Source organism: Gamsiella multidivaricata (assembly GCF_025024155.1).
Source record: "Gamsiella multidivaricata strain RSA 2152 chromosome Unknown BC939scaffold_2, whole genome shotgun sequence".
In the NCBI taxonomy this organism is placed as follows: domain Eukaryota; kingdom Fungi; phylum Mortierellomycota; class Mortierellomycetes; order Mortierellales; family Mortierellaceae; genus Gamsiella; species Gamsiella multidivaricata.
This window is the reverse complement of record NW_026251710.1, coordinates 859,248-886,050: the sequence shown is the minus strand read 5'-3', so window position 1 is coordinate 886,050 and position 26,803 is coordinate 859,248. Positions and strand designations below refer to the sequence as shown.

The following is a 26,803-nucleotide window of genomic DNA, read 5'->3' as shown; positions in this document are numbered from 1 at the left end:
ATGTTGCTGACTCTCAGGAATGTAAAAGAATTGGGGAAGTCCCTTTTTTTATATATATATATTTATATATATGCTGCACAACTGATCAGAATTTGATTATCTGGATTCCGGGAATGCCGATGTTTCTGATAAAGCGACGCGAGCAAAAAAGCCAGTAAGATGTGAAATGCCTCTCTGGGCACTTGTGTACAAATACCAAAAAGTTCAGCACAACGCGTCCAATTTCAACCCGCGCACACATTCTTGTTTCTCCCCTCGATCTCACATAAACGCATAAACACATAAACCACAGCCATCGATGGTCCCTTCACTCTACATCCTTGCAACCGTGTCCCTGGCCAGCGCATTTGTCGCGACCGTCACCGCCACCGCAACCGCAAGCACAATGAGCACCACGGCCGGTGGGGTGATACATGACTCTCCGCAAGTGATGCATCCGATGAGTCCCAGGTTGAGGAGGACAAGCCCGCCACAGGGGCCCGTGTCCGGCTGGCCATCCTCGTTGGATATTGAGGTTGACAAGCTCGAGATTGGTGGTCTGTCGATCCCGTCGCTCCAGAGCATTATTCGGAATTCTGAGATCGGAGCCAAGAATTTTGGAAATGTGGCAGCCGAGGAGGGTCTTCTTGCCTCTGGAGGAGTCTGGCATGGTGTCGGGCAGGTCGTCGAATAGACTGCTATATAGCAAAAAAGGCTTTTAGCAACTGAAAATAAATACACGGGATTCTAGTGATCTGTGCCGATAGGACAGCAACACTTTTTTTTTTTTTTTTTTTTTTAACGAGGCAAACCTTGTCCTATACTTTACCATGAGTACCTTGACCTCAACAGATCGCAGATGCGACGATCCTGTCATCATGACGTTGTTTGTTAGGATCTGCCGCCTGCTGGGGCATCCCATTGTCTCGAAGGAAGGAAGGAAGGAAGGAAGATCACCCATTCCCATTTCCCCGTTGTAATTGTATTCTATTTTTTTTTTTTTTTGGGCGCCTGACAACACACGAAGCGGTTTGGGATTCCTCTGGCTTTGATTTCGGTTCGTCGGCCAGGTTCTTCGTCATAGAACATAGTCCTGTAGATCTGTCCCCAGGTCTTTTGTAATAAAGAATTTCGCTCACTTTATCTTGACTAGCTGCTGCTGTGTTGTTGCTTTCACCTATCTCGGATACACACACACACACAGGCTGTGGCTGGCATTTGGTGCGTTCCACTGGTGGCATATTGCAGCAGCTGCAGGGCTTCTTGCAGAATTGTATGGATGAATGCGTGAATAGGATGGAGTGCGAATGAGTCGAGGTCAAGATGGGTGCGTTTGAGTCTGGGACTGTCCGTTCACTACAGTTTTCTTATTCCAAGATCGCGTAACGGTGCCATAGTTTCGCTCGCTCAGCTGCTGCTGTTTATTTGGTATAATACTAGCACAATGTTCGTAAAAAAAAAAAAAAAAAAAAAAAAAAACAACCTCTCTCGACATCAAGGTGTCAATAGTTCGTGAAACTGAATATTAGTGCCTGCACCACTACTTCCGCCCGAACTGCCCACAGCCGCCGACATAAAGGGGTCCGAAGCCAGATGTTCCTGGACCTGACGTCGCACAACGGAGCGGATGTAAATCATTCTCTTGTCTGGTTCCATGCTTGCGAGCGTATCCGCCAATACCTGTGTCACTGTTTCTGGAGGCGGGTATGGCGATGGGGTTGAGGGAGTGGATGCTATTGATGCTGTTGACGGTGGTGCGGATCCTGCGGCTGCAACTGTTGAGGAGGAGCCGTTGCTGCTGTAACTGTTGGCGCGGGTGGTGTTCTGTGAGAGTCGTTCGTGGAGGGATTCGAAGCGCCGGTGCAGCGTCTCAATGTTGTCGCGGACAAAGATAAGCGTTTGAGGTACAGGAGTCACTAGAGACGAAAAAAAAAGTGGATGAATGTGTGGTTCGAGAAGGAGAGAGAAATAAAGTACAGCATGAAGTCTTTCGTGGTGGTAAATATGACCATTCGCGTACCATCAGGGTATTCATTGGCGACGTCCTTCAGGAATCGAATCTGCTCCCGACACTTTTCTAGCTGCCTCCGTCGATTCTCTTCAATCTCAAGTTGCTTCCTCAGCTTGAAATTGAGCGCCTTGGTCTAGTTTTCAAAGTGAAAATGATTGCCCAAATAAACTATCAGTCAGTCTTGTCTCGTCTTTGCTCGCTTTTTTTTTTTTTTCCACAGGACGAGAAGAAAGAAAGGATAAACTTACTGCAATGAGCTGCCGCCTAAGAAGCTCTAGCTGCTCGTTCAGTTGTTCTTCCCTTTCGACACTGATCCCAAAGTCCAGGGCCTCATAATGCGGCAAGACAATATCGACGTCCTCAGGCACTCCAAAGATATTCTTCAGAGCATACAGTTCGAATCGGTCGAAATTCTTATCAACCGAAGCTTCCAGCAACGTTTCGAACTTGTGCATGGACTATTCGATGAAAAAATAAAGCGTCAGGACAAATTATCTCTCTTTTCGTCCGACATTCATGGCGTAACGTAGAAAGATGCCTGTACCTTGCCAGTATCGACCTTGATATCGAAATCCCTGACCTTTAGCCGATCTGTGACCACGAGCTCCTCCATTTGTCCTTCGACAAATTCCTGCAGGGCCATCGACGCCTGATAGATCATATTGTTGACCGAGTTGATCACATCGTCCACAAAAGATAACGGCGAGAACCCAAAATGCTCGGTCAACATCTGCTGCTGGTAGTGGAGCTGAGCTTGGATATCTGCATCTCCTGAATATGCATGTTGCATGTTTGTCTCTCCGTTTACTTGCGGTGCGCCTGCTCCCGCTGTGGATCTTGAACCTGGCGGTGCCCTGGATGATATTAGTTGTTGCTGACGGAGCGCGCCTGTAGTGGAGAACTTGGAAGCGCCGAATGCTGTCGGTTTTCCGTCCACTGGTGGACGTGATGCGAGCAGTCTTTCTGAGGAGGGGTTAGTGGCGGCGGGGTGTGGTCTTGTGGTGGAGGAGAAGGGATCGTAATGGGCGCGGTGTTGTTGTTGGTGAAGGGGGAGTGATGAAGACGGGGGTTGTCGTGTTGGTGCAAGGCCGCTACGCGGTTGCCCCCCTTGAGTTCGGACGTGTGACATGCTTTTCCTCTTGATGGGATGGCTTTTTTTTTTTTTGTTTTTGGTAGTGGTGGAGGAGTGAAGGGCGATGGAAGGATTTTTTTGTTCAAAGGCGATGGTTGATGGCAAGTCGCGCCTGTGTGTCTTGTTTTTTACTCGCGAGCCAAAGAGGGACAGTCACCTCCTGTAGATTTTTTTTTCTTTTTTTTCTTTTCTTTTTGGCGGCAAAAGTCCGAGACCGTGCTGTGGGGTCGCAAGGGGCTCGCGTGCTGTGCAGGAGACGCGTCGGCCAGATTGGTCCGGGCATGGGCTGGCTGCCGCTGGTTGCTGAACTCTATGGTGCTAGACTATGGACGATATCAGGGAGGATGAATACCCGGCCGCCATACGAGATATTTATACTCGGTCTTGCATCATCAAAAAAATAAATAGGATGAACCCTCATTAGACATAGTTTTTTTTAGCAGCTTAGCAGCTTAGCAGCAGGGTCAGCAGCGTCTTACACGTTGTCAACAAAGACGTCAAAGTCCTGCGTCCGTAATAATACGTCAGGCTGGCATAGGGCCGTTGACAGTGCTTTTTGAATGGCATTGAGCAGAGGAGGGACGATGGGAGATGAGGGGCTGTAGCAGTAGCGAAGTTCATCCTGGGTCTACAATATCCTGCCATCGGCAACAGGACAAGGCCAGGACTGGGAAGATATCCAGGATGAAGGTGATGATGGTCCGGGACCTTGTCCAGATGTAGATGTCGTTGACTTGGCTTCATGCGTTCATTATTGCTCGATGCGCAAGAACTTAAAAGGCTCGGACTAGAGCGTATAAAATGGCCGTGTCTTTCTCAACCTTTCCCTCTTTACTTAAACCTTTATTCCCTTCTCTCACATCTGTCTGTACAACCACAATGGAGCCCCAAGAACCCAAGAAACAATCAACCCTCGGCAGGGCCTTCTCTCGCCACTTCAAAAAGTCGGCACCCCAACCTTCATCCGATACGGCCGCACCTGCAGACATATCGGAACCTGCCCCTGTCGCAGATGCTCATGCGCCCGACAATCACATCACGTTTGACACACAGCCCACCAACGCGCCCCCACCTACAGCTGCTGCTCCCATGCAAGGGAACAATGGTGCTGGAGCCCCTGTTATCAGCCAGGGCAACCCCGGCACCCAAGGTCCCTTTGTCCCACCTAACACCTCTTCGCCTGAACGGCACACTGTTTCACATCCCGAAGCCGCTGGTCCCTCCCAGCCTATCGCACCGGCTCATGCCCCAGACCACAATACCAACCGCACCGATGCTGTGCCCCCACAGTCCCCACGTCTCGACTCAATGCACCCGCGCGACAACACCGGTATGTCTGACAGTAGCAACCTGAGTACCCAAGGCCACTCAAACGAGGACTTCAACCACCCCGAGGGCGGAATCAACCCCGCAAACCTTCTCACAGACCGTCTATGGGCATACCATGCTATGATCAAGAACTTGCAGCAGTACTTTACTGAAATCGTGCAGGTCGAGAACGGTGCTTCCAAGGCCATGCAAAAGGCCTCGACCACAGTCGCGGTCCCCTTCAAGGATGAGAACCAGTTCTTGGGAAAGGGTGGACTGCAGGACGTGTGCATCGGTATTCGCGAATCGGCCCACACGAGGAGCGAGCAACATGTTGCAGCAGCACGGTTTGTTGAGGAAACAATCGTGAAGAACATTAGGAGGTTGAAGCAGGAGGTCAAGAATACCATCAAGGGAGTGAAGTCCGATGCCAACCTCTATGCGACCCGCGTGTTTGATGAGCGAAGGACTTCGCAGGAGAAGATCGGACAGCTGGCAAAGGCCATTGGGCTCTATGAAAATGGAGGCTCATTCCAGCCGGACATGGAGAGGCCTCATTCGGATCCCTATGTCATCAACCTCGGTATGTATATCCAGCTATCTGTCGTCATAAGTCATCGTGTATTTTGATGGAGATTTGCATTAACTCAAAACTGTGATGGATGGACTATATATATAGGTTTGAGGCGCCAACTTGCTCGACAGGTGCATGAAGAAAACATCTTTGCCCGTACACTGCAGCAATGCCAGCAGCAAATCCAAATGTTCGAGAAACACATCATCGGCGAGATCAAGCAAATCCTCAGCAGCTTTGGCCAGTATCAGGGTGGCACTGCCAGCGCAGGATTCAGTCAATCGTGGGCGCCCACAGAGACAGCGTTAAATACCCTGCACGAGGATTCCGAGTGGAATCATTTCTTGGAACGCAATGGAAGCGTCCTCTTCCCCTCCGATCTCGTCGACGCAGATCCGGCAGAGGTGAAGTATCCAAGCAAGGACAGCCCCTTCGTGACACCTCTCAAGGCCGCACACATGAGCCGTCGTTCTTCAGTTCTGAAGAACTGGAAGAATGGGTACTTTGTGTTGACGCAGGCAAGGTGGTTGCATGTCTTCGTGTCCTCTGATCTGATGAACGAGCCTGTCCCCGAGAGATCGATCTATATCCCGAGAGCAGTTTTGGGACCGTATTCCGACCCTGCAGAGAAGCAGCATGTCTTTTCGTTGGATGGCAAAGGCACGGGGGGAATTCTTCATCGCGACGCCCAGACCTTCACGTAAGTCTTTTTTTTTTTTTTTTTTTTTTTTTTAGTGGTATATGGATGCGATGATGCGATGACGTTGGTATAATATATAGGCTCTAACGCGCGAAGATTTCGCCCTATAGTATCCGCGCAAGTTCAAGAGAAGAGATGCTGGAATGGTGGAACGAGCTGTCCAAGTACGCCCACTCCTCAACATTCACTCAACCAGGCAATGGCCAATCCGAGGGCTCCCTGTCTCGCTCTGGGTCTCTCACGCGATCCGGCTCAAAGGCGACTCGACCTCAAACTTCTACACAGGCGCAACAAGGTACCATGCCGCCTTATGCCTCCCAAGGCGAGCCGCAGAACTTTAACGAGAATCCTGCTGCTGCTACTGCAGCCGCTCCTATGACTATGCCAGCGCCTGCACAAGGACAAGTCCAGGGACAAGGACAAGCGCAGATGCCCATGGCTACACAGCAGCCAATTCACTACCAAAATGAGATGGCGCCTGCACAAGGACAAGGACAAGTTCAAGGACAAGGACAAGTCCCCGGACAAGGACAGGCGCAGATGCCCATGGGTACACAACAACAACCAGTTTACTATCAAAATGAGATGGCGCCTGCACAAGGACAAGGACAAGTTCAAGGACAAGGACAGGCGCAAATGCCGATGGGTACACAGCAACCAGTCTACTATCAAAAAGAGGCGGCGCCTACAGGAATGTTGCAGCGTCATAACACCGGATCAACAGCGTCGCTGAACACGGGAGATATGGCTCCGCCCGCACAAATGAATGCACCTGGTACCGCCGCGGCGCCTTTGTAATCTTCATATTATATCGTATCATATGTCATTCACATCCTTGTTTTTAGTCTATAGTGAATATTCTTTGGTTATTCGGATTGTGATAGCGAAAAAATAATAAAAATAAAAACGGGTTCCACGCACACTTGCTTTATCTGATCCGAAAGAGCTGGACCCAGGTCCCAATGTCTAAGCATTTTTTTTTCCAAAGCACGTCTAAGCTAATCTAGAGGGGGGGGAGGCTCGCGATTATACAGAAGATCAGGGATGGGGAGCTCAAAGTAGACGGCTGCTGACACATTACTCAATGAGCAGCACCGGGCCATTTGTATAGGATTACAGGGTGCTAGGATGGTCCATCGCGATTTCCCATGGCGTGTCGTACGCTAAATCAAGGACAGGTTGAGTTTCTGCTGATGCGAGTATTGGTCCTGGGTGAGAATGAACCCCAAAGACTCTATGATACGGTGTGCTAAAAGCCCAGCACTTTCGCATATCATCAAGGTGAGCCGCTCCCTCCTCCATCATGCGCTACAGCCGCAGAGCCCGCCTGCTGAGGATCGCGTACGTGGAGCTCCTGTCGGCTTGAGGCGTCCATTTGGATTCATGGAGCGAAGGATGATTCGGGTGGCAGTTTGTGGTGCGTGGAGATTAAAGGTAAAATCTTGTAATACTGGGTCCAGAACAGGCAGTAGGAGTGGGGGACCGGATGAGGGTATGCTGCGCGTCCTCGTCGACGATGTTCACTGCTCCCATCATCGTCATTGTTTCATAAGGCCCCTTATATTATAGGATGCAGAATGGGGTCCCTGATGTCTTGGCTTGAGCTTTCCAGCGTAGGCATGGACTGAAAAAAAAAAAAAAAAAAAAAAAAAAGAGATAAAGAAATTAAAAAAATGGCTGGTACGAATAAAGGCTTGATAAGGCTCGGAGAGGATACGACTCGGGTTAGAACCCAAGGATCTAGATGGCCATGGCACTGAGAGGGTGTTCGCGGCTGGAGACCTTTTTCAGGTGAGATCCATTATAGCGGTCGGGGAGAGGGGAAGAGTTCGTCAAAGGTGAGTGTATTGGTGGCAGCGATAACGCGTACACGCGACAGCCAATAGGCTGGGGAATTACGATGTCGACTTGGTGCTGGATGTGTGAAAAGATGCGCAGAGACTTTCAGGAACATTCAGGAACGCTCAGGAACGCCTAGGAATGCCTAGGAGCGCACAGGAACGAGCAGTTACGCGAACGCGATTGGCATGAGAACGCGTTTAAGATTAACGGTCACTATTTTTTTTTTTTTTTTTTTTAGCAATAGTATAAAACGCTGTTCTCACTTCGCCCGTTCCCTCACTCTCTCACTCCCTCACTCTCAACTCAATTTATTCACTATGGCAAAGGACAAACGACCACGCGGACTAGGGCGCTCGGCAGGCATTCCCGCCCCCTCCTCAGTGACCGCTAAACCTGGCAGCACAGCTCGTTTCAACCCCTTGGGTAACAAGGATGACAGCAGTAACAGCAAGGCCAGCTCCAGCAAATCTAGCTCAGAAGCCCAGGACAAGGACGAGACTATGACTGACGCACAGACCTCAGAACCAGCAGATGATGGATCATCAACGGCCGAGACTGCCAGCCTGGCGCTCAAAGAAGGCGAAGCTGGCGACGAACTCGCAGAATTGCGTCAGACCTATGAAGCCGCCCAGAAGCAGTTCGCCGAATCCGGCACACAGGAGTATTTGCGCGGAACGATCCATGAGTGCGACCGGATGCTTCGCAACTGTGGCGAGGAAGTTTACCCGTCCAGCGAATTCAATTATATTTATGCATCAGCACTGCATGATTTCTCGTTGATTGGTGCGGAACCAGAGGAGGTGAATGGATTCATAGACCTGGCGCTCGAGTACGTCAGCGCGGCGGCGGATCTGATGGATCAGGAGAAGGATAAGGAGTGGCTCTGGAAGTATTATCTGGTCGCCGGGAAAGTGAACCTGCAGAAGGTACAGATAATGTGGAAGGATTAATCAGTGCTTCAATACCAAGAACTGTTCCAGGTATACTGGAGTCAATGATACCAAACAATCATTTTTGTTTAATGAAATGCATAGGTCGACACGCTTTATGAAGAACAGGAGGCAGCATCGTCCAAGAAGCAATTTCAGAAACTCGGAAACCAGATCCATACAACCCTCACACAGGCGACAAATCTACTCGACAAAGGGTTCAAACTGATTCCGGAGGGCGAAGAAAAACATGTTGTCAGACTGAACGCCAAGTCGATCGAGAAGGTCGGGGCCAAGGAGCACGAAATGGTCACGGCGGCTGCGAACGTAGCCCTGCATGCGGATCGGTTTGAAGAGTATGACCGACGCAAGCAGTGGAACATGTGGGCATTAGAGAGCTATCGTAAAGTCACTGAAGGTAATGAAGCGATGTCTTCGTTGTATTTCCTTACACAATTCGTTCATGAGATCAGGGACTGACTGAAATTCTGATTTTGGATGAATATCATTAGATACCCCAGAGAATGTAGAGGCATGGCAAGGAATTGCAACGTGTATGCACTCGATTGTTGGATGGTGGGCCGACCAGGCAGACGAGGAAGAGGACGAGGAGGAAGAGGACGATGAGGACGAAGAGGAGCCAGAGGATGAGTATGCTCTCCCTGTATACTCTACAGAGCGCGGCCAGATGTCATTACAAGGTACCTCAAAGGACTAAGGATATTGCAAGACAACAACATGGAGGTATCGTCTTGTCATTCCCAGCTGACGGATCGCGTTTTTTTTCTTTTATTATATATGGCGATAAATTCTAGCTGTAGAGGCGATCAAGAAAGCAATTGAAATGGCACGCAAATCGGATGCTCTCACAAGCGACCTCTTGACACTGGTAAGCAACCATACATCGGTATTCCTGGTACAATAGTGTTTGATACAGGTTTTCTAATGCAAGCACATTCTATTGGCAAACACAGGGCGCAGAATGCCACCTCAACTTGGTCAACGTTGCAGTCGGCGACAAGGCAGCGGCCGAGCACTCCAAGCAAGCAGTGGCCCTGATCAAGGAGGCGATGTCCATGTTCCCGGACCCTGCCCTGGAGGAGCGATATGCGGAGGTTCTGCAGGAGTTTGAGGAGATCGCCGGTAGCAATTGATCCTTTGGAATGGGTCAGCACAGAGGTAGCACCATAAGATATGCATTCTTGCCAATCGGCATATAAACAGTAGATCACAAAGATGCAGCTTCAGCTGCACGTCATTGCTTCGTGCGTTATCTCCGCTATCCGCAGATAACAGATAAAGGTACTCTGCGCAGCACTCATTCCTCTTTCCTGTCAACCCCGGCTGAATCGTTCAGAGATCACCATTGTCATTCCTCATTCGAGCCTTCATTCCACGCGACAGTTTTGTACACTGCTTGAGTACCTGACCGAAAATGGCAGCAACCCCCTACAGTCCCTCCAACCCTCCAAGGAAGGCCCTCACTGGCAGCGAACCCAACTCGTTCGGATACACAACACTCCAGAGCCGCCTTCCCGTCATTGTCTCCAAGATCGTCGATGACGTCTATCGGACTTATCACAGCCTGCCCGACACTGACCCATTGGGGACGGAAAAGGCGCAAGAGGCCAAGAGCATCATTGAAGCCATTGGAGGATTGCGATATGAGCTGCAACGAGACAAGCCCTTCAGGTAAGGCAGGAACTGCAGGCTATTGACCCTTTGGCCGATCCATAGTCAGTGCTACAGATTCTTAACGTCTGACTTTGCGATTTGGATAATTAGACCGTTGAAAGACGCGCTTCCGGATGTCACAGAGTGGAACCAGACCCTGGCAGACTACTATGCGACCTCGTCTTGGTACAAAGCCTCATGGCTTTTTGCAGAATGCTACCTCTACCGCCGGGTCAAAGAGGCCTTTGCACTCACCCAGTATTGGCGCGACTATGATCCGTTCTTTGAGCAGAAACAAAACGTCTTCAAGTCCTCCCAAAAGGCCATCGTTGCCGTCGCCATGCGACTCATGTCCCCGACAGACAGTAACAACCACGACAACGACGACGACTCAACTAACAAGGACGCGGATCGAAAAGTTAAATCGATGTCAGCACTGGATGTGTTGGTGAGTCAGGGTCCGGAATCCGAGGGTACCAAGGAGGCTTTTTTTGAAATGACCCAGATCTGTTTGTGGGGGAACGCTACGGATCTGTCGTTGTTGGATAACCCGGATCTGGCCAAGGTCGAGGAACTGCAGCGTAGGATGCTGATGACTTCGTCGTCGTCGTCATCGTCGAACAATTCATCGAGTGCCAATCTTGATAAGCAGGCTCAGGAACATGTTGAAGAACAGCAACAGCGGCGGCAGAAGGACGAGAAGGAGGCTTCAGAATTGGAGAAGCACGCAGATAAAATCCTTAAGAACGATACGACCTTGCTATGGGAAAAAGTCAAGGACATGCGCAACGGACGTGTGGATTTTATTCTGGACAATGCAGGTAACGAATGAGCACACAAAGCTTTCCTGCGGTATTATTTGGTCAATAGCTAACAGTTCATGTAAAAATTTGTGATATAGGATTCGAGTTATATGCCGATCTTGTGTTTGCAGACTACCTGATCCGTGCGGGCTTCGCCTCCGAGATCGTCTTCCACGCCAAGAACATCCCCTGGTTCGTCTCAGATGTCATACCATTTGATTTCCAATGGACGCTCAATCAGCTCTACAAAGCCGGCGATACCTCCGACTCGACCCCATTCTTCACTCCTTCCGATCCAGCAGAACAGAAGGCACTCAGGGATCTGGGTCAGAAGTGGCATGCGTATGTGGATCAAGGGATCTGGAAGGTCACTACTCACGACTTTTGGACGTCCTGCTATGCTTTCTACCACCTCCCCACATTGCCATCAGCCCAGGATCTTTTCAAGGATATGCAGAAGTCGAGCCTGTGGATTTTTAAAGGAGACCTGAATTACCGTAAGTTGGTCTATGACTGCCATTGGCCGACCACAACCCCATTCACGGAAGCAATCGGACCGTTGAGCAACAGTGACGACAACAAGGAGCGTGTACCCAGTCTGGTGTCATTCAGGACGAATAAGGCGGATGTCGTTGTGGGCTTGGAGCCTGGCGTGAAGGAGAGGATGGATAAGGAGGCCAAGGATTGGATGGTGAGCGGGGAGTATGCCGTGATTTCCTTCAGCCCCTAGACCGACGCTACGAGAATATGTTTTTTTTCAAATAAACGTCTAGAGCTAGAGGTATCGGTCGAAGCAAACAGTACCCGTATTGTCGAATAACTGCAAAGGTACCTGTCTTCACTAATCTGTCTCTTATATTAAAAATGCTATGACAGCAAAACTCGACTGGCGGTTCAGATCTCGCCTGCCTGCTCAGCCAGCATGCAGAACAGCGTCTCTTTCCCATGAAGTAAAACTCTAGGGGGTTTAAACTGTTTCGTCAGCCCTTACTCCGACATCAGGATTGCTGAAAGGATGCGTCCACTAGGTTACATGGGAAACCATTGACAACTTCTTCATTTCAGCGAGAACGGTGAGATTAAGCCTAAAGATCCTGTCCCAAAAGAAGCTGTACAGCGAACTCGCTGGAAAGATAAAGAAGATGGTAAAAAGGACAGTCTTTGATCCAGAGCTGGCTACGAGAGTGATCAATATGCTCGACGTGAAATTGTAGATAACGGTGGTATTTACGATCTGCAGGATCCCATTAAGACCAACGGTAAAGGAAGGCCTAGGGAGAAGCGAATCAGGAGTAACATTGGGCCGAAAAAGGGAAAAGATAGAGTAAAGTAAAGACTGAAAACAAGACAGAGGAAGAACCCAAGAAGTCTCAGGAGAGTAGGGGGTTCGCAATGAAGGAAGGCTACAACAGATGACAGAGAAGAATAGAACAACAATAACCTTTAATAAGCGCGTAGAAAATGACATGTGAAACGATAGGAGCAAGTGCGCCGATGGACAGACAGACAGACAGAATGTATCGGCTGTGGTACAAGCAGCGGTAGACGCGTGTTGAAAGCTACCTGACGTGTAAAGATGGAGAGTACGTCGGTACAAGTGCCGCAACAATGGACTATAATGACATACCGGTCGACAAGCGCAAATAGCAATGTGCAATTTCCAATAAAGAAATCCCTGGCCTGTCCCAGCCAACCTTTTTTTCCACCAATGGAAATCAAAGGAGCACGACCATTGCGAACTCAATTGCACCCCAAAAGCAGTCCGTGCTCCTCCAGACTCCTTGTCTCCTTTTGTCGCCCCATCCCCATTCTCCATCATCGTTCGCACCCTCTCTCCATCGACCCAACCATGGACAACGCCTGGGGCGAAAACTTCCTTGAGGCCATTGCCGCCTTGACATCCAAGTTCCTGACGGACAAGGAGACAGAGAAGATTGTTGCCGGGTTCAACAATTTCCAGCAACGACTGCAGCGACTAAGCAGGTACCGTACCTTAATGCTATTGTTTGCTAGACAGCTGTGGGAGCCAGTCAGTTGATGGCGTCGAATTAGCTCTTCAACTGTTCTGTGAGCGTGCACAGTAGGAAGGAGACGTCTGCCCTGACATTCTTGCTATTGTCGTGGCCTTAACCTTGTGTCACTATTGTCGATATCCACCTCGGATGCCTATCTTTTTCTCCTTTCGTCCTAGCCATAACCTGCAGCGACTCAACCTCGAAATCACACAGAATAAGAAGCAAGTGAACAGATGCAAACACGAAGGCAAGACCTGTGCCCAGAACGTCACCCGGGGGTTTCTCAAGACTTGGGTCGTCGCATATCTTGTCAAATATGTCATTGCCATTTTGCCCGCCCTCTTGAAAGGCAAAATCCTTAAAAAGTAAGCCGTGAAACGAAAATCCCAACAGAGCAGATATTGGGGCAGAACACAGAGCCATTTAACTGACATGTTTACATGCATACACAACCTTACTATGCACTAATAGTCCGAGTATTCTGAAAAAGAGCGGAGGAAGCGACACAGTGGGATTCGCCTTCTTTTTGTCTTCGTTCTTGTCGGCATACAAGTTGGTGCTGTGCACATTGCGCTACTACCGACCTGACCACACTGGCGATCGACTGAATGCCTTTGTGGCCGGATCTGTTGCAGGATTGACGTTGTTCCTGGACAAGAACAAGAGTCGCAGGACCGCCTTGACACTCTATCTTTTTACACGGTCCATTCAGTTCGGTTCCAGCTACGCTATGAAGAAATGGGCAGAGCATCGTCTTGCCAAGAGGGCTATAGGAAACCAGGCCCTTCGGGAGGCACTGGTGACGTCAGGAGTGGACAAGAAAGCGCTTGTAACCAAACCAGGATGGGACGATATTTTGGCTAGTGTATTCTCAGGATCTGCAGCAACCGCACTCATGTCGCTCACCGCTGCCGTCAATTTGTACTCGTGTGTGATCGAGCCCGATGCGATGCCAAAGTCATACTACAACTTTATCATGCAACACTCCGGACTCCCACAAAAGTTCGGACCCATGTTCCCGCCACTGGTCGAGACCTTCCAGTCGCAGTTCGAATTGTTGAAGGAAGGACCACCCGGATTCGAGCACATTGGGATTCCAGAGGGAGTGTCGTCACACGATTTCATTGCCCAGAATGTTTCGCCCAACATTGCGACACTGTTCCCGCAACATATCCATCACGATTACCAATGCTGTGCACTGCTTCATCCTCTGTATGGCTGCAACCGACATGCTATAGACACCATCACAGGGGAGTTTGGACGCGCTCTCAAGATGTACGGAACCCTCAACGCTGTAAGTTGCCAAACCTATTATTACTAGCAGAAGATGCGCGGTGCTTATAATAGGAATGTTACTTACCGTTTCCCACTCTTCCCTTCAGATCGTTACAATCGTGTTCCAGCACAAGAAGATCACTACCAACCCATCAGGATCCTTGAAGCGTTATATCAAGTCAACGTTGAGGTCCTGTCTTTTCTTGACCCTCTATGTCCTCGCAGCGTTCTATGTCCCATGTATCTCCAGGCGAATTCTCGGACGCGAGACCAACCTTAAGTACGTCTTTTGTTTGATATTTGCTGCTAGTAACCCCCCACAAGGTGTCCATTTGATCCCTTCGACTTGATTGAGCTAACCCTGCCTTATCTTTTATTCGAACGACCCTGATGATCCCCACAGTTATCTGCTGAACGGAGTAGTGGCTGGATTTGCCGTGCTGATTGAGGCACCAGGTCGCCAGATGGAGCTGGCGTTGTACTGCTTGCCCCGCGCACTCGAGACAGCCTGGAAGTTGATGTTGAAGCGCGGACTGGTCAGGAATATCCCCCATGCGGACATTGCACTCTTCAGTGCATCCATGGGCGTGATGATGACTCTGTACCAGAACGAGCCCAGCGTGATCAACAAGCATTATCTCACGGTCTTGACCCGTATTTTCGGACGTAATTAGAGGCAAGAAGCAAAAGTAGAGAGAGAGAGAGTTTTGGATTAGCGAATAAACACTTAGTATGGTAAAGAAATAGCAAAACTGTTCGATTGTAGCTGGTACCTTGGTCATCTTTGTGTGTAAAAAAAATAATGTACGCGACATTGACGTGCCTCGGACGCGACGCATTAGCCGTGCACGTGCCGCAGACGGCACACGGAAGTCCAGACAATCTTGCATCGTGCATCATGGGAGTTTATTCAATTACACAAAACAAGAAAGCATTCAATGGATTCAACAAGACACTGGCGATTCAATCTTCAAACTCCTGATTCCACAAAGTAAATGACTGACGCATCGCCAACAGACTGAGTAACGAGTTGGGCGGCTTTTGAACAAATGAGCCGCCAGTAAAGAGAATATCAATTATTTACCCTACTCATTTTTTTTTCTTTTTTTTTTTTTCACTTGCTTCGCGACGACTATCTTAGGCGTGTTGCTGTGGACCCTCCGGGTTACGTTGGAAACAAGCACATCGCTACGAGAGGACATGTAAGGCCCAAGAACGGCACTTGTTACCCTTTTCCTATGCTGGTGCATATTGACTAATCTTCATGTCGCGTTAACAGGACGAGTCCAAGGGCAGACAAGTTGACAATGAAATGCTGAAAGTTAAGGTATGTCAGCAGCATTGGCGAGGCACCCAAAAATGAACTTGTTCATCCACTGAGGCTGCCTTCTTTTTTTCTTTTTTTTTCTTTGTAATTTATTAGAAAGCGTGGGATGTAGCCCTCGCGCCAGGAAAGCAGCTCCCCATGCAGGCGTTCATGCTATGGATGAGTGGCAACAGCGTTCAGATCTTTTCCGTGGCCATCACGGCCATGCTCATGTTCTCGCCCATCCGAGCCCTCGTGAATATGTCTCAGGGTAAAGGACACTACTTTACTACGACCAAAGGAGCGTTTCCGGCTCGCTGATAGCTAAAGACTTGCTGATTTTTTTTTTTTTTTTTTTTTTTTTTATATTTTTTATCTGATAGTGCTCGAGAGATACGAGACGGTGTCACCGGTCAAGGTGTCGTTCATGGAAAGCAAATTAGCGCTCCCGAAACTGGCATTTGTAGCGATGCAGATCCTGACCATTTTGTTGGGCATGTGGAAGTTAAACTCGATGGGACTCTTGCCGACATCGCACTCGGACTGGCTGGCGTTCTTGGACCCCAAGATCCCAGTAGAATACACGGCATCGTAGCATGGTACATACATCTGTCTGGGATGCTCTATATATACAGTTTCTGTTTCGCAGCAGCGTACTTTACTTCCCAGGGCTGAATAAAACCTTGGAAACCATAGAATGGGGCCTTGAAAAGCCGTTAATGTGCCATGTATTTACATGATATGAGAGGGCAGGAGAAGTGTAGCTCCTTGAGGAGGGGGGTTTTGTGTGCATAAGAAACATCCTCGATATTCTGGAAAGTATCTGCTTCCAGCGACGATCCACAAAAAATCCTAATCCTATCTTCCCATAGCCCCCCCCCCCCCCGTAGTTTATCAAGTATCCGCTCGTTGCACGTATACTACAGAAGCAGATCATCCAGAGGGATCATACTTCGTCGTTCATGATCTCTTGGATCATCCTTAACTTGCTCTAAGAATATGCCCCGTGCGTTCTATCCCATCCATAAAATGACTACATAACTGTGCTGCAGACAACTGAAGGTCGAGCGACCACAATGGGGAAAGTTCGACCCCTCCTATCGGCTCTGGATCAAGTGCTGCTGTAAACGACTCCGTGAACATGTAGGTGCTAAAATAGGTCTTGCACGCGACATTCTTCAGTTCTCTTTCCTCGAATATCTAACCTGAGTCTTTGGGGGCCCTGTAAAGTCGAGAGCTGAAAAAAAAACGTCTTACTCCAGGCGAAGTCTCTCAGTAGCGTGTAGGTGAATAATAGCAGAGATGACGACCAATAATTTATTATTTGTATTTAGTTTGAAACGACTCTGATGACTATAACAGGGTTAGACTACAGTGCCCTCCCAAAAATTATGAGACTAAGGATTAGAATACGACTGAAATGAGCTCATAGACTAATTCAATAAGTCATTGTAAAACCTCTTCGTCACTATCTCTCTTTCACTCCATCACTCCAGCACTCCACCACCATGCCCAAACACCATTCTGTCGAACTCAAGGGTCGTATCATTGAAGCTCACGAGGCTGGTATGACCCCATCCAACATTGCCAAAAAACACAATCTCAGCATCAAGACAGTCCTTTCGATCGTAAAAAAGTGGGATAAAGATGGCACCGTTGTTCCCAAGAAGCAATCGGGAAGACCACCAATTCTTGGAAAATTGGACGTCGAGCAGCTTGTCAACAAGGTCAAGAGCGATAACCGTATGACTCTTCAAGAGATTGTTGCAGAGTCGCCCAAGCCTGTTTCCAAAAACACAATACGCAGAGTTCTTCATAACAGTGGAATCTTTTGTCGCGTTGCCGTCAAGAAACCTCGTTTAGAGCCAAGGTATGTTGAAGCCCGATTAGCATTTGCGCGAGACAAAGAAAAGTGGACGTGAATTGACTGGGAAAGAGTCATTTGGTCTGACGAGTCTTGCTTCGAAATAGACAAAGACTTCAGGACGATCCGCATCTGGCGTACTAAAGAAGAGAAGCATCATCCAGAGAACATCTAACCTCGTCCTCAAAGTGGAGGAACGAAAAATTATGGTATGGGGAGCAATCGCGGGAGGGAAAAAATCAAATCTTGTCATTATCGACGGCGACAACAATAAAGGGCCGAGGTTCATCAACACGGTGTATGAGAAGGAATTGAAGAGGTTCATACCGCAAGTGAAGAACGTCCTTTTCATGGAAGATAACGCGCCAGTTCATGCAAGTAAGCACGCGAACAATTGAGGAACGGCGTTCAGAAGATGAGGTGGCCAGTTGATTCTCCTGATCTCGACCCCATCGAGCACATCTGGTCAATTCTCAAGAATCGTCTCAACCGTCGTTCTAGAAGACCAACTAACAAAGAAGAGATTATAGCCGCCCGTCATGAGGAATGGAGAAAAAATACACCCAGAAACCATCGCGAATCTCGCAACTTCCATGAGTAAAAGAATAACTGCGGTGCTGGATGCCGAAGGAGGCTCAACCCTCTACTAGTCCGAACGGATTGTCATCCAATTCTAAAATACTTAGCCTCATAATTTTTTGGGAGGGCACTGTACATCCGAAGGCTCCTATAATTGCATGGATATAGTGCGGGAAAAAAAGTTATGCATGCTGCAGTACATGAAAAAGTCCTTAAGTGTGCAAAGACGTATGAGGACGGCGTGACTCCAGAAGGTTATGCGCCAAGGAGCCACCTGACTTCTTTGTTATCTGAAGCTTTACAGTGAGGTCCGAAATCACGGCCTTGTTGATGATGCCCATCTATGAATCATTAGTTGTAGACAAATCGTCAGTGTCCGCAGCATCAACAGCAGTGATAGAGAAATAAAAAGTGGCGCAAATAGCGTAGTCCAATTAATGCCAGTGTTGTGGTGGATTAGAGACTTACTCTGATGTGCAAGGAATGATTGTGTTTCCAGTCAGAGATGCCAGTTAAGTGTCAATATGAGCCGCAGTGGTAGAAGGCTTAATCAATGGTGGCGCATCAGTAAAAAGCATCAGCATCCTAAACCAACACTGCAGCAAAAAATAACAGCAGCAGCAGCAGCAGCAGCAAGGTATAACGAGTACTCCTGGGCTGCACAGCGGCAGCAGTGAGAAATCTAAAGTGAGTTCCCAATGTTCTGCTCCCGAATTAACGTGAATGACACCAGGAGATCGGTCAATTAACCTTAAAAGTGATGGTGCAACCGAATTAAGGTTGAGGACAGACTTGCGCTCACTTCAATTGACCCTATTGGCTTGTGATTACCTCGCGTCGCGTCTCCAGAGTTACCCCACACGGAAAGCATAACTGGTTTAACGTTGCTTGCCCGCTCCAAGTAGACCTTTGTCAATTCCATGAGTGTTAAATTATGTTCGGTTCCGAGCACGGAAGCTTATAGGACATAAGCTACCGAGCTGCGATCCCGAGTCAAGCTTTATCCACATATAAAAGGCATAGCTAGTTGCCCTAATCAAACCTCAGTCTGCAATAAAATACTTTCCCGCCTTGTACTCGCTCTTGCTCCTCTATCCTTCACTTACCTGCTAGTCCAGATCTTGACAGCAGCAACGAAAAGCATCAGCTGCATGAACGAAAACTGCAGCAAAGGGGAAAACAGTAGCATCATTAAGGTGTAAAACTTGCTGTAGCCATGCGGCAATAGTGAAGGAAGAAAGCGGCAGCTGAAGGAGGAGGTAGGTGGAGGCGAGGGCGGAGCCACACTCTCAAGCTGCACTGTGTGACGTGGGGAAAGGGATGCATCAGGGCATCATGTGCTGACGTGTACTGATTACCCCCATTGTCGGGCCATCCTCTACCCTCATCTTCTTCCATCTCTTGCTCTTCCATTCCTCTATCCTCTCCATCTCACTCCTTGCCCATTCTCTCCCTCCCCCCTCCTCTCACTGCCCTGTCTCTTGTTACCTCTAATTCTCGACACATTTTTGGCCCAACGCTTATCAACACCATCTGGCAGCAGTAGCAATCGATCAAGCAGACAACAGATACATTGCCAGAGTTTCTGGGACAAAGGTAGGTAGGAATGTAGTTGCATAGTTTAAAGCTTGTCGATTCATGCTCAAGTGCTAAATGATAGGACTATTTTAAATTATAGAACGGTCCCTAACTTGGAGAATCCGGAGGAAAAAACGCTAGTCATCTGCAACCGTACAAGGAAGCCAAATCATCCACAAGGTCAATCAATTATCCACGGCCATGGACTCTGCGCCCGTCTCAGGACCATCCACGGCCCTGGACTCTGCGTCCGTCTCAGAACCATCCACGGCTATGGACTCTGCGTCCGTCTCAGGGTCATCCACGGCAGTTGTACAGTACAACAGCGCGTACGGCACCCCGGCCGACAGCACGCACAGCGTTCCGGTAGCTCCACCAGGTCATTTCGTCATAGCCACAGTGACAGTAATGATCCTGTATGTGGGTAGCCGCTTTTATGCCTCTGACGCTGATGTACTGCCTGGATGCTTCTGCACACCTGCATGTACATATGCGTGGATGCAGTATACGCTCCTAGAAAGAAGCTGTCGGGCCTCCTGCAAGCATTGGTGCGTGCAGCTTGATTTCCTTTCCCTGGTGTTCAACGGCGCTGTAAACATATTTCTGGTTCTGGCCATTATAGTCGGCACAACGATGGCTGTTCTTGGCGCGATGTTTGGAGCGAGTCTGCTGCGCGATGATTCCACGAAGGAGATCAAGCCGATGCGTTTAGCATTTCTTGTTGTCGGAACGTGCTGCTGCATGCTAACAGGCCCAGTCTTGGTCTTGCTGACACTCTCCCGGTGGGCCAACCTACTGCCACAGCAAGCGGTCGTGGTGTGCGGGCGCTCATATGCAAACTGTAAACGTGGTACGTGTGTGCATGTCGCACAATGCGATTTTGTACCCACTGACCTGACGACGATCATGCCCATGGTACCTCTGGGGAGCGACGAATTGGAGTCACAGAAGGTGCTAGTTCTCGAAAAAGAAAACGACAAATATAAGTGCCGTCCGCGGGTGTTGGTACGCAACAATGAGACCAAGCCAGAGCTGGGAGCAAGGATACCAGGAGAGACGTCGTATGCTTGCTTTTCATACCGCGGCAGCGGGAGAGAGACGCGTCGTGACCATTGGCCCTTCATTACAGCGAGGCGTGCAGCGGAGGTCGCAGCAAGGAGATTCAAACTGCGGATATGGATCGATGAGCTGTGCATGGCAAGCGACGTGCACGGCAAGGCCGACTGCATCCGGGCCCAGTATTACTTGTACAAAGGCGCGGATATTGTTATAATTGGTGCGCCCATCGACATTTCCAACAGAGATGGCGTGTACAAGAGAGACCAAGGCGCTCCTAGGAAAATCGTATGGTCGCATGGGTCCAGCGATGCCCCTGAGCTCGGATTTGCAGAGAACTTCGATGTCCTGGGCCTGCTGGAGACCGCTGGTATGAACAACAGCCTGTGGTGTTTGCAGGAGATGATTGCCGGCAAGGAACTGGGGATCGTCGACATCGTAGGGCATTTTGTGCCGCACAAAGTTATCTACGACGGTCTATGCAAAGCCAAAGCCACGCAGGAGCCATGGCAGACTGTGCATCGAATACGCAGCGAGACGATAAGCAACGAGGCAAGTGCTGTAGGGCTTGAACTGGCTCTGCGATTGGCATCGACATGTAAGGCCACGGGAAGAAGTGGGAAACTGGAGGTGCTGATGTGTCTGCTTGACGCGCCGGAATATACGTTTGACCGCAACGAACAAGTGATGCGGCGCTGGCTTGGACGACATATTGTTTCATACGACCCACGCCTGCTGTTGCTCTTTGGCGAGAGCGACCGTGCTGAAGAGTACAGCTGGCTACCGCATTTTGAGTACGCAAGTGAGAAGGCCATATCTTTTGCGTTTAGTCTTCCACCTCTGCAGGTCGATGCCGAGCAAACCAATAGTGGGCTCAGAATCGAACTGCAAGGGGAGAAGCTAGGACAGTATGGAGCCAGCTCGAAGGTGCCTAGAGAAGGTAACATCTTCATAAACGGGCACGAGCGCCCAGGCTGGGTGACTGCACGAGCAACGCACAGATGGCTTGTGAGCAGCGACGGCTGGAACCAGACATGGTTACTGACTGTTGGGGATGGCGATCGGCATCGCAAGGTCGGTGCGTATAGAACCACGCGATCGTTGCTGTTTTCAACCTCCCCGAGTTGCATGATCACAATCGGCGGTTGAGACTGGCACTGCAACGATAGTCACCATAGTATATATATTCGTGCACAGCAATTATTATTAAAGTCAGTTCTCTTCTTCACTTCCTTCGTCTTGTTACAGGCACTGCGGCTGCAATGCGGAGTATAAGGCATCGTCAAGGTGTTATTTGGGACTGAAAACGTTGGCGTGGAGTGAAGCTGGTCCCGATCCACGTAGCGGGCAAAGTAGCTAAGGATGTACCGCGATACGAGGGCAAGCCGAGACAGTCCAGATACAGCCCACTTTTATATTACTAATGTCATACAATAAATGACCAGCCCCGGAGCTGCTCGAGCTACTGGTCTGTTTCCTCCTCAAGTCTTTCTGTCAGTATCGATATTCCTATATCCTATCCATGAACTCCCCATAGAAGAAGTATAATCTCAACCAACGCTTTATCCCCGTCGAGAGCGCGAGAGTTTAGCAAGAGTAGAGACTCTAAGTTACCAGCGCGCCGCGATGGATTGATAAATAACGTCGGACTTTAAGCAATGCCACCAAAGTTGACTCAAAGACACGTGCAGGCAATGTGGTATATGTATATCCGTGTTAGATACATTGCACTCTCTTTGAACTTTCTCTTCCATCTCACAAAGTCAGTCGTCACCCACCCATTCTACCAGCCATCAGATTGAGGACTCTGTCAAATGCCTCCCGGTACTCCTTGATCTTTGAAATACATTGTGGTCCTTGAAGTAAGTGAGAAAGAGATGTGTCTCCAAACGCACAAATCTACACGATATTTATTAATCAACTCTAAATTAAATTTCAGAGGTGATAAATTTATATAGTAATAAAGCACACTGGAATCGACTGAATATGCAGCAATCTCCACAGCGGTCGTTTCAGCAATACATATTGATATTGGGCTTTATTAGAATTAGAGAGAGAAGGGAGGGGGGGCATGTATTGCAGACTATTGATGTAATAAACTCGTAGTGAAAAAGGACAAGCTCGGACGGGACCGAGTGAAATAGATGGAGATAGAGAATGTGAGAAAGAGTGAAAAGAAAAAAGAGAAATATCTCTGTTAAACTAACTATACTGATGCTTTATGTGGGACCAATGGTTTCTGTCAACGCAATCAAGCACAGCTTGCCATCTCTCAAAAGACTGGATATCGCACTCCACTGTCAGGTTTGATGCACAGTCGATGCCATGGCGAACAAGACGTTGCTCTCTGCCCCACCAGCGCAAGCCCGCAACCAGGCCGACAAACTGGATCAATACCCACACCAACGCTCCTGTACTGTCGTCATAGCACGTTGCCACAAGCCCGAGAGGAAAATGTATAGTCATCAAGAGGCCTCCAACCACACGCAAGACCCTGCTGCGTGCACGGCGCTTCGGCATCGCTCGACGTGCTAGATCATCAAACTCCAGGCACACGGTGTACTCAACTAGACTTTTCGTGACGGCTTGGTCGTTCATCAGATACACTCGCTTTACACAGCTGTCGTCGCACTGGTGTCCAGATTGGACAGGAGGCCCAGCACTGAGCACTACTAAGAACCAGCCAAGCCAGCCGAGCAGCACAATCCATGCCCACATCTGCATGTCGACCCATATCATAGCCGCTAAAGCGATCAATGGCCAACACGAAGCCAACCATCGCACAATACTAGTATAAGTGCTCGTGTATCCGCCTTCCTGTGGTGAAACCGACATATGGATGTAGTGGTGATATACGGCATCCTGGGGCTTTAGAGCATATACTACAGCTGTCGCGCGATCCTGAACTGCCGCGAAAACATGGCTACCCATCTGCTTTATCCACCCGTCAGAGATGGAGAAGCATTGCGCTCTTGCATTTCTCAAAGGAGGAACGCCTGCACATTCGTCCCAGTCGTTGATCCTGCCAGAGAACGCACATGCCGTATGCACAATCAACATCGCTCCTAATTTGAACGTAGGGCCCGCCACGGGCTGGCACACCCCATCAACCAACGCTGTGGCCAGCGAGACGGCGCCAAACGAGTCTTGACAAAGGCACTGTGTCAGCATCACGGGCGTCATGGCATCACATCCAAGTGCGCCCAAAACCGCCAATGCGCTGGACAATGTGGTGACTGCGCTCGACTTTGTATCGTCCATGCTTGCTTAATTGGGATGTATGATTCCTCGATCCTAAAAAAGAGAAGGATAGCTATGGTGGAAATGAAAGAAGGAAGGAAGGATGACGATTTCATGGAATGAACCATTCTATGTTATTCACTATCACAACACCTGGCTGGATTTGCCCGTGTATTATCGCGCACATTACCCGCACACTCGTTAGATAAAATCGGAATAGAAATATCTAGTTAAGCAGTCCAAATTGACTTCTGGTAGAGAGATACGAGAATCCGACATAAGTCTGAAGCTTCATGTGTGCGAATCCAACCAGGAGCACAGCAGTTTCAAGTAGCAGGTTCAATGCAAAAGCTGTTTTATTACATGGTTTTTTTTTTGGTGCTTTTTATAGTTGTTGCCAGTAAAACATACTGAGAGAGTAGAGTACAGAAGGAAATAAAGCAGGAAAGTACGCAATACAAGGCAGGCCTGCAGCCTGCACCTGTGCCAGGCGCAAAAAAGGACGTATTCAATAGAGAAACTGTACAAAGCGCTAATGATAAAGAGAGAGAAAAGGAGTGTACAGAAGAAAAAAAAGTCCATGCCTCTAGATAGAGGATGGTAGTCACAACGTCGAGAGTAGTCGCAATGTCGAGCACAGTCGCAACGTCGAGCGCAGTCGCAATGTCGAACGCAGTCGCAAGTCCTCGAGACAGGCCCAAGCTACTTATTTCCGTCCGAAGGGTGGGAACTGAGTGTACATAGTCGAATAAAAAGGAAAAGGAGGGCAAGAACAAAGAAAGAAGCCAAAAGCACTCGAAGAAATTGAGGGTATACAATACAAGATGTCGTGGAAACAAGCAGTAGCGACGAAAAGGCCCAGTTCAACTAGGCCATAGCGAAAACGCTGGCAAGTCAAGCTTAGTAGTACGAAGGGTAGAAGGCCGCGTCGACAGGGATACCATGCTGGGTATTGGGGCCGAGGTGACTCAAGAAGTGCTGGTAATTTGAACCAAAGCCCTGGGGCTGAAGGGGATGCTGAGGTCGTGCTTGCATCTGACCGGGGTACGGCTCGTACTCCTCCTGCTTGATGTAGTGGTGGTGAGACTGCTGCTGTGGCTGTGGCTGGTGCTGCATCTGGCCATGCATGTGATGGCTCTTCATATGGGAATGGTCAATATGTAGAATCGGGTGGAGTTGCGCCAGCGGATCCATTGGCGACAGGTTCATCTGGCTCATGGGAGTCATAGGAGTCATGGGCGACAGTGGGGACATAGGCGACATGGGGGAGCCCTCGTGTGGTGGTGTGTGAACGGGCGACATGCTCTGGTAGGTTGGGATCTGGACCTGCAGCGGATGGGCCAACTCTGCTTCCAGCATGGACGCACCGACCATGTCACCTCGCCAAAGGGTAGGACGACGGACAGCCACGTGCTCCTTGCGGTGGTGCTTCGTGAGCGTGGTCTTGCGGCAGAAGCTCTTGCCACAGCCGTCAATGTTGCACTTATATGGTCGCTTTCCGGTGTGGATGCGGCGATGACGAGCGAGGGAACTGCTGTCGCTGAATCGCTTCTGACAGTCGAGCTGCTCGCACATGTGGGGGCGCTCCCCGGAGTGCGTCCGCTGATGGACGGTCAGCGCAGAACGCTGGATGAAGGACTTTGTGCAACCTGGTTCCTGGCACACAAATGGTCTATGGGGAACAGAGCAGATTCAGAGATGAGATATGATGTCAGTATCCTAATCGCCCTCCATCGATCCCAGCGTGGACAGGGAATGCCTCGCCACTATAAAAGTCCCTTGGGCATGCGTGTGGAAGACATACCTCTCGTTAGTGTGGATGCGGCCATGGCGAGCTAGATCGGAGCGTCGCGAGAACGCCTTGCCACAGTTCTCCCAGGCACAGCGGAACGGTCTCGAATCATGTTGATGGCCCTCAGTATGGATTAATTCGAGAATGTCCATCTTGGGCGGGTACACTAGGGAAGTAATGGTTGAAAGCCGGACGGCACACGGAAAACACTGGCGAACGGGGGGGTTTGAAGGCGCCTTGTCAGCTATGGGGTAGAAAGAAAAGGGAGATTGAGCGTCATTAATACCGTGGGATGGCAAATCGACACTTTGGCGCCGAGACTCGAAATAAGCCTTGCAAGATGGACGAATTAAGATTGGATAGGACTGAGAGGGGGTTGGTAAACAATCGACCATGGCCAGGGGACCCACTCTCCCGCTCCCACGCACACCACCCCCAAGGGATAATCCCCCGTGAAGTGACACTGGGAAAAATAAAGTCCTCTGCGGTTACCGACAGATGTAGCTGGCAGTTGTTGACGTAGATGAGGTGCAATAGGTCGGCTGTGTTCGTACATGTAGGCGACAGTCGGTGAGGATGTAGTTGGAGAATTGTGGGGGAGGGGGAGCTGGCGGAGAAGGCTCTGAGCCCCAAAAGGGTCCCTGAATTCGGCGCACGGCCACCGCCCAGCGCAAACCCAGCCAAGGCAAGTCCCCTTTTGGGTGACCACGCTCGAGCGATAGAATCGACGCTCGGATGTTGCTGCATTAATTCTGTGGAGAGGGGCACGAACCATCTCTGACCCAACGGCCGTGCCATATCCACAGAGCAATAATAATAAAAGCCAGGCACAGAAGAAGGGTTGCGTTGGCATTGGAATAGAAGGAACCGCGTTGCGTGGGAGTTAAAATGGGCAGCTCGTGTTGACTGCGGTAGAATGGGGATGTGTTTGTGTGCTCCAGTGGAAGGTGTGATTTCAGCCGAGGTGAGGAATGTGAACACTCATCGCAACAGGGAAAGTCATTACAAATGAGGAGGTGTCCCGAGGTGGTGCAAGAGGAGTGCAAGTGTATTCAGAATCCCTTACCTGTCTTCAAGGAAAGGCTCAAAGTACAGGAACGCTCTTCTCAAAGGCTTGACAAGAGGATGAAGAATAGCAAGAGAGGA

The 26,803-nt window shown here is 49.4% G+C and overlaps 11 protein-coding genes across 11 annotated transcripts; 7 read left to right on the top strand and 4 right to left on the bottom strand.

Moving 5' to 3' along the window:
- The first annotated feature begins 38 nt into the window (after positions 1-38).
- BC939DRAFT_435564 (uncharacterized protein) lies at positions 39-908 on the top strand. The gene is made up of 2 exons (XM_051553511.1): positions 39-674; positions 809-908. Exon 1 carries the CDS (start codon positions 299-301, stop codon positions 671-673), a length of 375 nt encoding a protein of 124 aa, XP_051417603.1. The 5' UTR covers positions 39-298; the 3' UTR covers position 674; positions 809-908.
- Positions 909-1,457: 549 nt separating this feature from the next.
- Positions 1,458-3,427, bottom strand: BC939DRAFT_435562 (Mis12 protein-domain-containing protein). Its single transcript, XM_051553510.1, has 4 exons — positions 2,535-3,427; positions 2,239-2,448; positions 2,000-2,123; positions 1,458-1,895 (listed from the first exon to the last, which is right to left on the bottom strand). Exons 1-4 carry the CDS (start codon positions 3,117-3,119, stop codon positions 1,474-1,476), a joined length of 1,341 nt encoding a protein of 446 aa, XP_051417602.1. The 5' UTR covers positions 3,120-3,427; the 3' UTR covers positions 1,458-1,473.
- Positions 3,428-3,951: 524 nt separating this feature from the next.
- BC939DRAFT_524717 (uncharacterized protein) lies at positions 3,952-6,615 on the top strand. Its single transcript, XM_051561278.1, has 3 exons — positions 3,952-5,013; positions 5,110-5,704; positions 5,815-6,615. Exons 1-3 carry the CDS (start codon positions 4,002-4,004, stop codon positions 6,500-6,502), a joined length of 2,295 nt encoding a protein of 764 aa, XP_051417601.1. The 5' UTR covers positions 3,952-4,001; the 3' UTR covers positions 6,503-6,615.
- Positions 6,616-7,821: 1,206 nt separating this feature from the next.
- Positions 7,822-9,699, top strand: BC939DRAFT_435559 (uncharacterized protein). The gene is made up of 5 exons (XM_051553509.1): positions 7,822-8,472; positions 8,581-8,893; positions 8,988-9,176; positions 9,291-9,364; positions 9,450-9,699. The coding sequence occupies exons 1-5, from the start codon at positions 7,864-7,866 to the stop codon at positions 9,627-9,629; spliced, it is 1,365 nt and encodes a 454-aa protein (XP_051417600.1). The 5' UTR covers positions 7,822-7,863; the 3' UTR covers positions 9,630-9,699.
- Positions 9,700-9,792: 93 nt separating this feature from the next.
- Positions 9,793-11,751, top strand: BC939DRAFT_405706 (uncharacterized protein). The gene is made up of 3 exons (XM_051552835.1): positions 9,793-10,167; positions 10,261-10,970; positions 11,051-11,751. The coding sequence occupies exons 1-3, from the start codon at positions 9,911-9,913 to the stop codon at positions 11,680-11,682; spliced, it is 1,599 nt and encodes a 532-aa protein (XP_051417599.1). The 5' UTR covers positions 9,793-9,910; the 3' UTR covers positions 11,683-11,751.
- A 382-nt stretch (positions 11,752-12,133) lies between these two features.
- On the bottom strand, positions 12,134-13,041 carry BC939DRAFT_104457 (uncharacterized protein). Its single transcript, XM_051549863.1, has 2 exons — positions 12,516-13,041; positions 12,134-12,355 (listed from the first exon to the last, which is right to left on the bottom strand). Exons 1-2 carry the CDS (start codon positions 12,769-12,771, stop codon positions 12,180-12,182), a joined length of 432 nt encoding a protein of 143 aa, XP_051417598.1. The 5' UTR covers positions 12,772-13,041; the 3' UTR covers positions 12,134-12,179.
- BC939DRAFT_405705 (uncharacterized protein) lies at positions 12,737-14,982 on the top strand. Its single transcript, XM_051552834.1, has 5 exons — positions 12,737-12,935; positions 13,144-13,332; positions 13,439-14,261; positions 14,350-14,522; positions 14,646-14,982. The coding sequence occupies exons 1-5, from the start codon at positions 12,802-12,804 to the stop codon at positions 14,914-14,916; spliced, it is 1,590 nt and encodes a 529-aa protein (XP_051417597.1). The 5' UTR covers positions 12,737-12,801; the 3' UTR covers positions 14,917-14,982.
- A 177-nt stretch (positions 14,983-15,159) lies between these two features.
- BC939DRAFT_418642 (uncharacterized protein) lies at positions 15,160-16,371 on the top strand. The gene is made up of 5 exons (XM_051553039.1): positions 15,160-15,233; positions 15,384-15,444; positions 15,522-15,569; positions 15,666-15,819; positions 15,932-16,371. Exons 1-5 carry the CDS (start codon positions 15,181-15,183, stop codon positions 16,141-16,143), a joined length of 528 nt encoding a protein of 175 aa, XP_051417596.1. The 5' UTR covers positions 15,160-15,180; the 3' UTR covers positions 16,144-16,371.
- Positions 16,372-19,366: 2,995 nt separating this feature from the next.
- On the top strand, positions 19,367-21,843 carry BC939DRAFT_435547 (uncharacterized protein). The gene is made up of 2 exons (XM_051553508.1): positions 19,367-19,587; positions 19,670-21,843. The coding sequence occupies exon 2, from the start codon at positions 19,771-19,773 to the stop codon at positions 21,772-21,774; it is 2,004 nt and encodes a 667-aa protein (XP_051417595.1). The 5' UTR covers positions 19,367-19,587; positions 19,670-19,770; the 3' UTR covers positions 21,775-21,843.
- A 1,001-nt stretch (positions 21,844-22,844) lies between these two features.
- On the bottom strand, positions 22,845-23,886 carry BC939DRAFT_498530 (uncharacterized protein; the record flags this gene model as incomplete). Its single annotated transcript, XM_051559827.1, has 2 exons — positions 22,845-22,922; positions 23,023-23,886. 2 exons carry the CDS (start codon positions 23,884-23,886, stop codon positions 22,845-22,847), a joined length of 942 nt encoding a protein of 313 aa, XP_051417594.1.
- A 720-nt stretch (positions 23,887-24,606) lies between these two features.
- On the bottom strand, positions 24,607-25,935 carry BC939DRAFT_104401 (uncharacterized protein). Its single transcript, XM_051549862.1, has 2 exons — positions 25,670-25,935; positions 24,607-25,537 (listed from the first exon to the last, which is right to left on the bottom strand). The coding sequence occupies exons 1-2, from the start codon at positions 25,807-25,809 to the stop codon at positions 24,766-24,768; spliced, it is 912 nt and encodes a 303-aa protein (XP_051417593.1). The 5' UTR covers positions 25,810-25,935; the 3' UTR covers positions 24,607-24,765.
- Between the last annotated feature and the right edge of the window lie 868 nt (positions 25,936-26,803).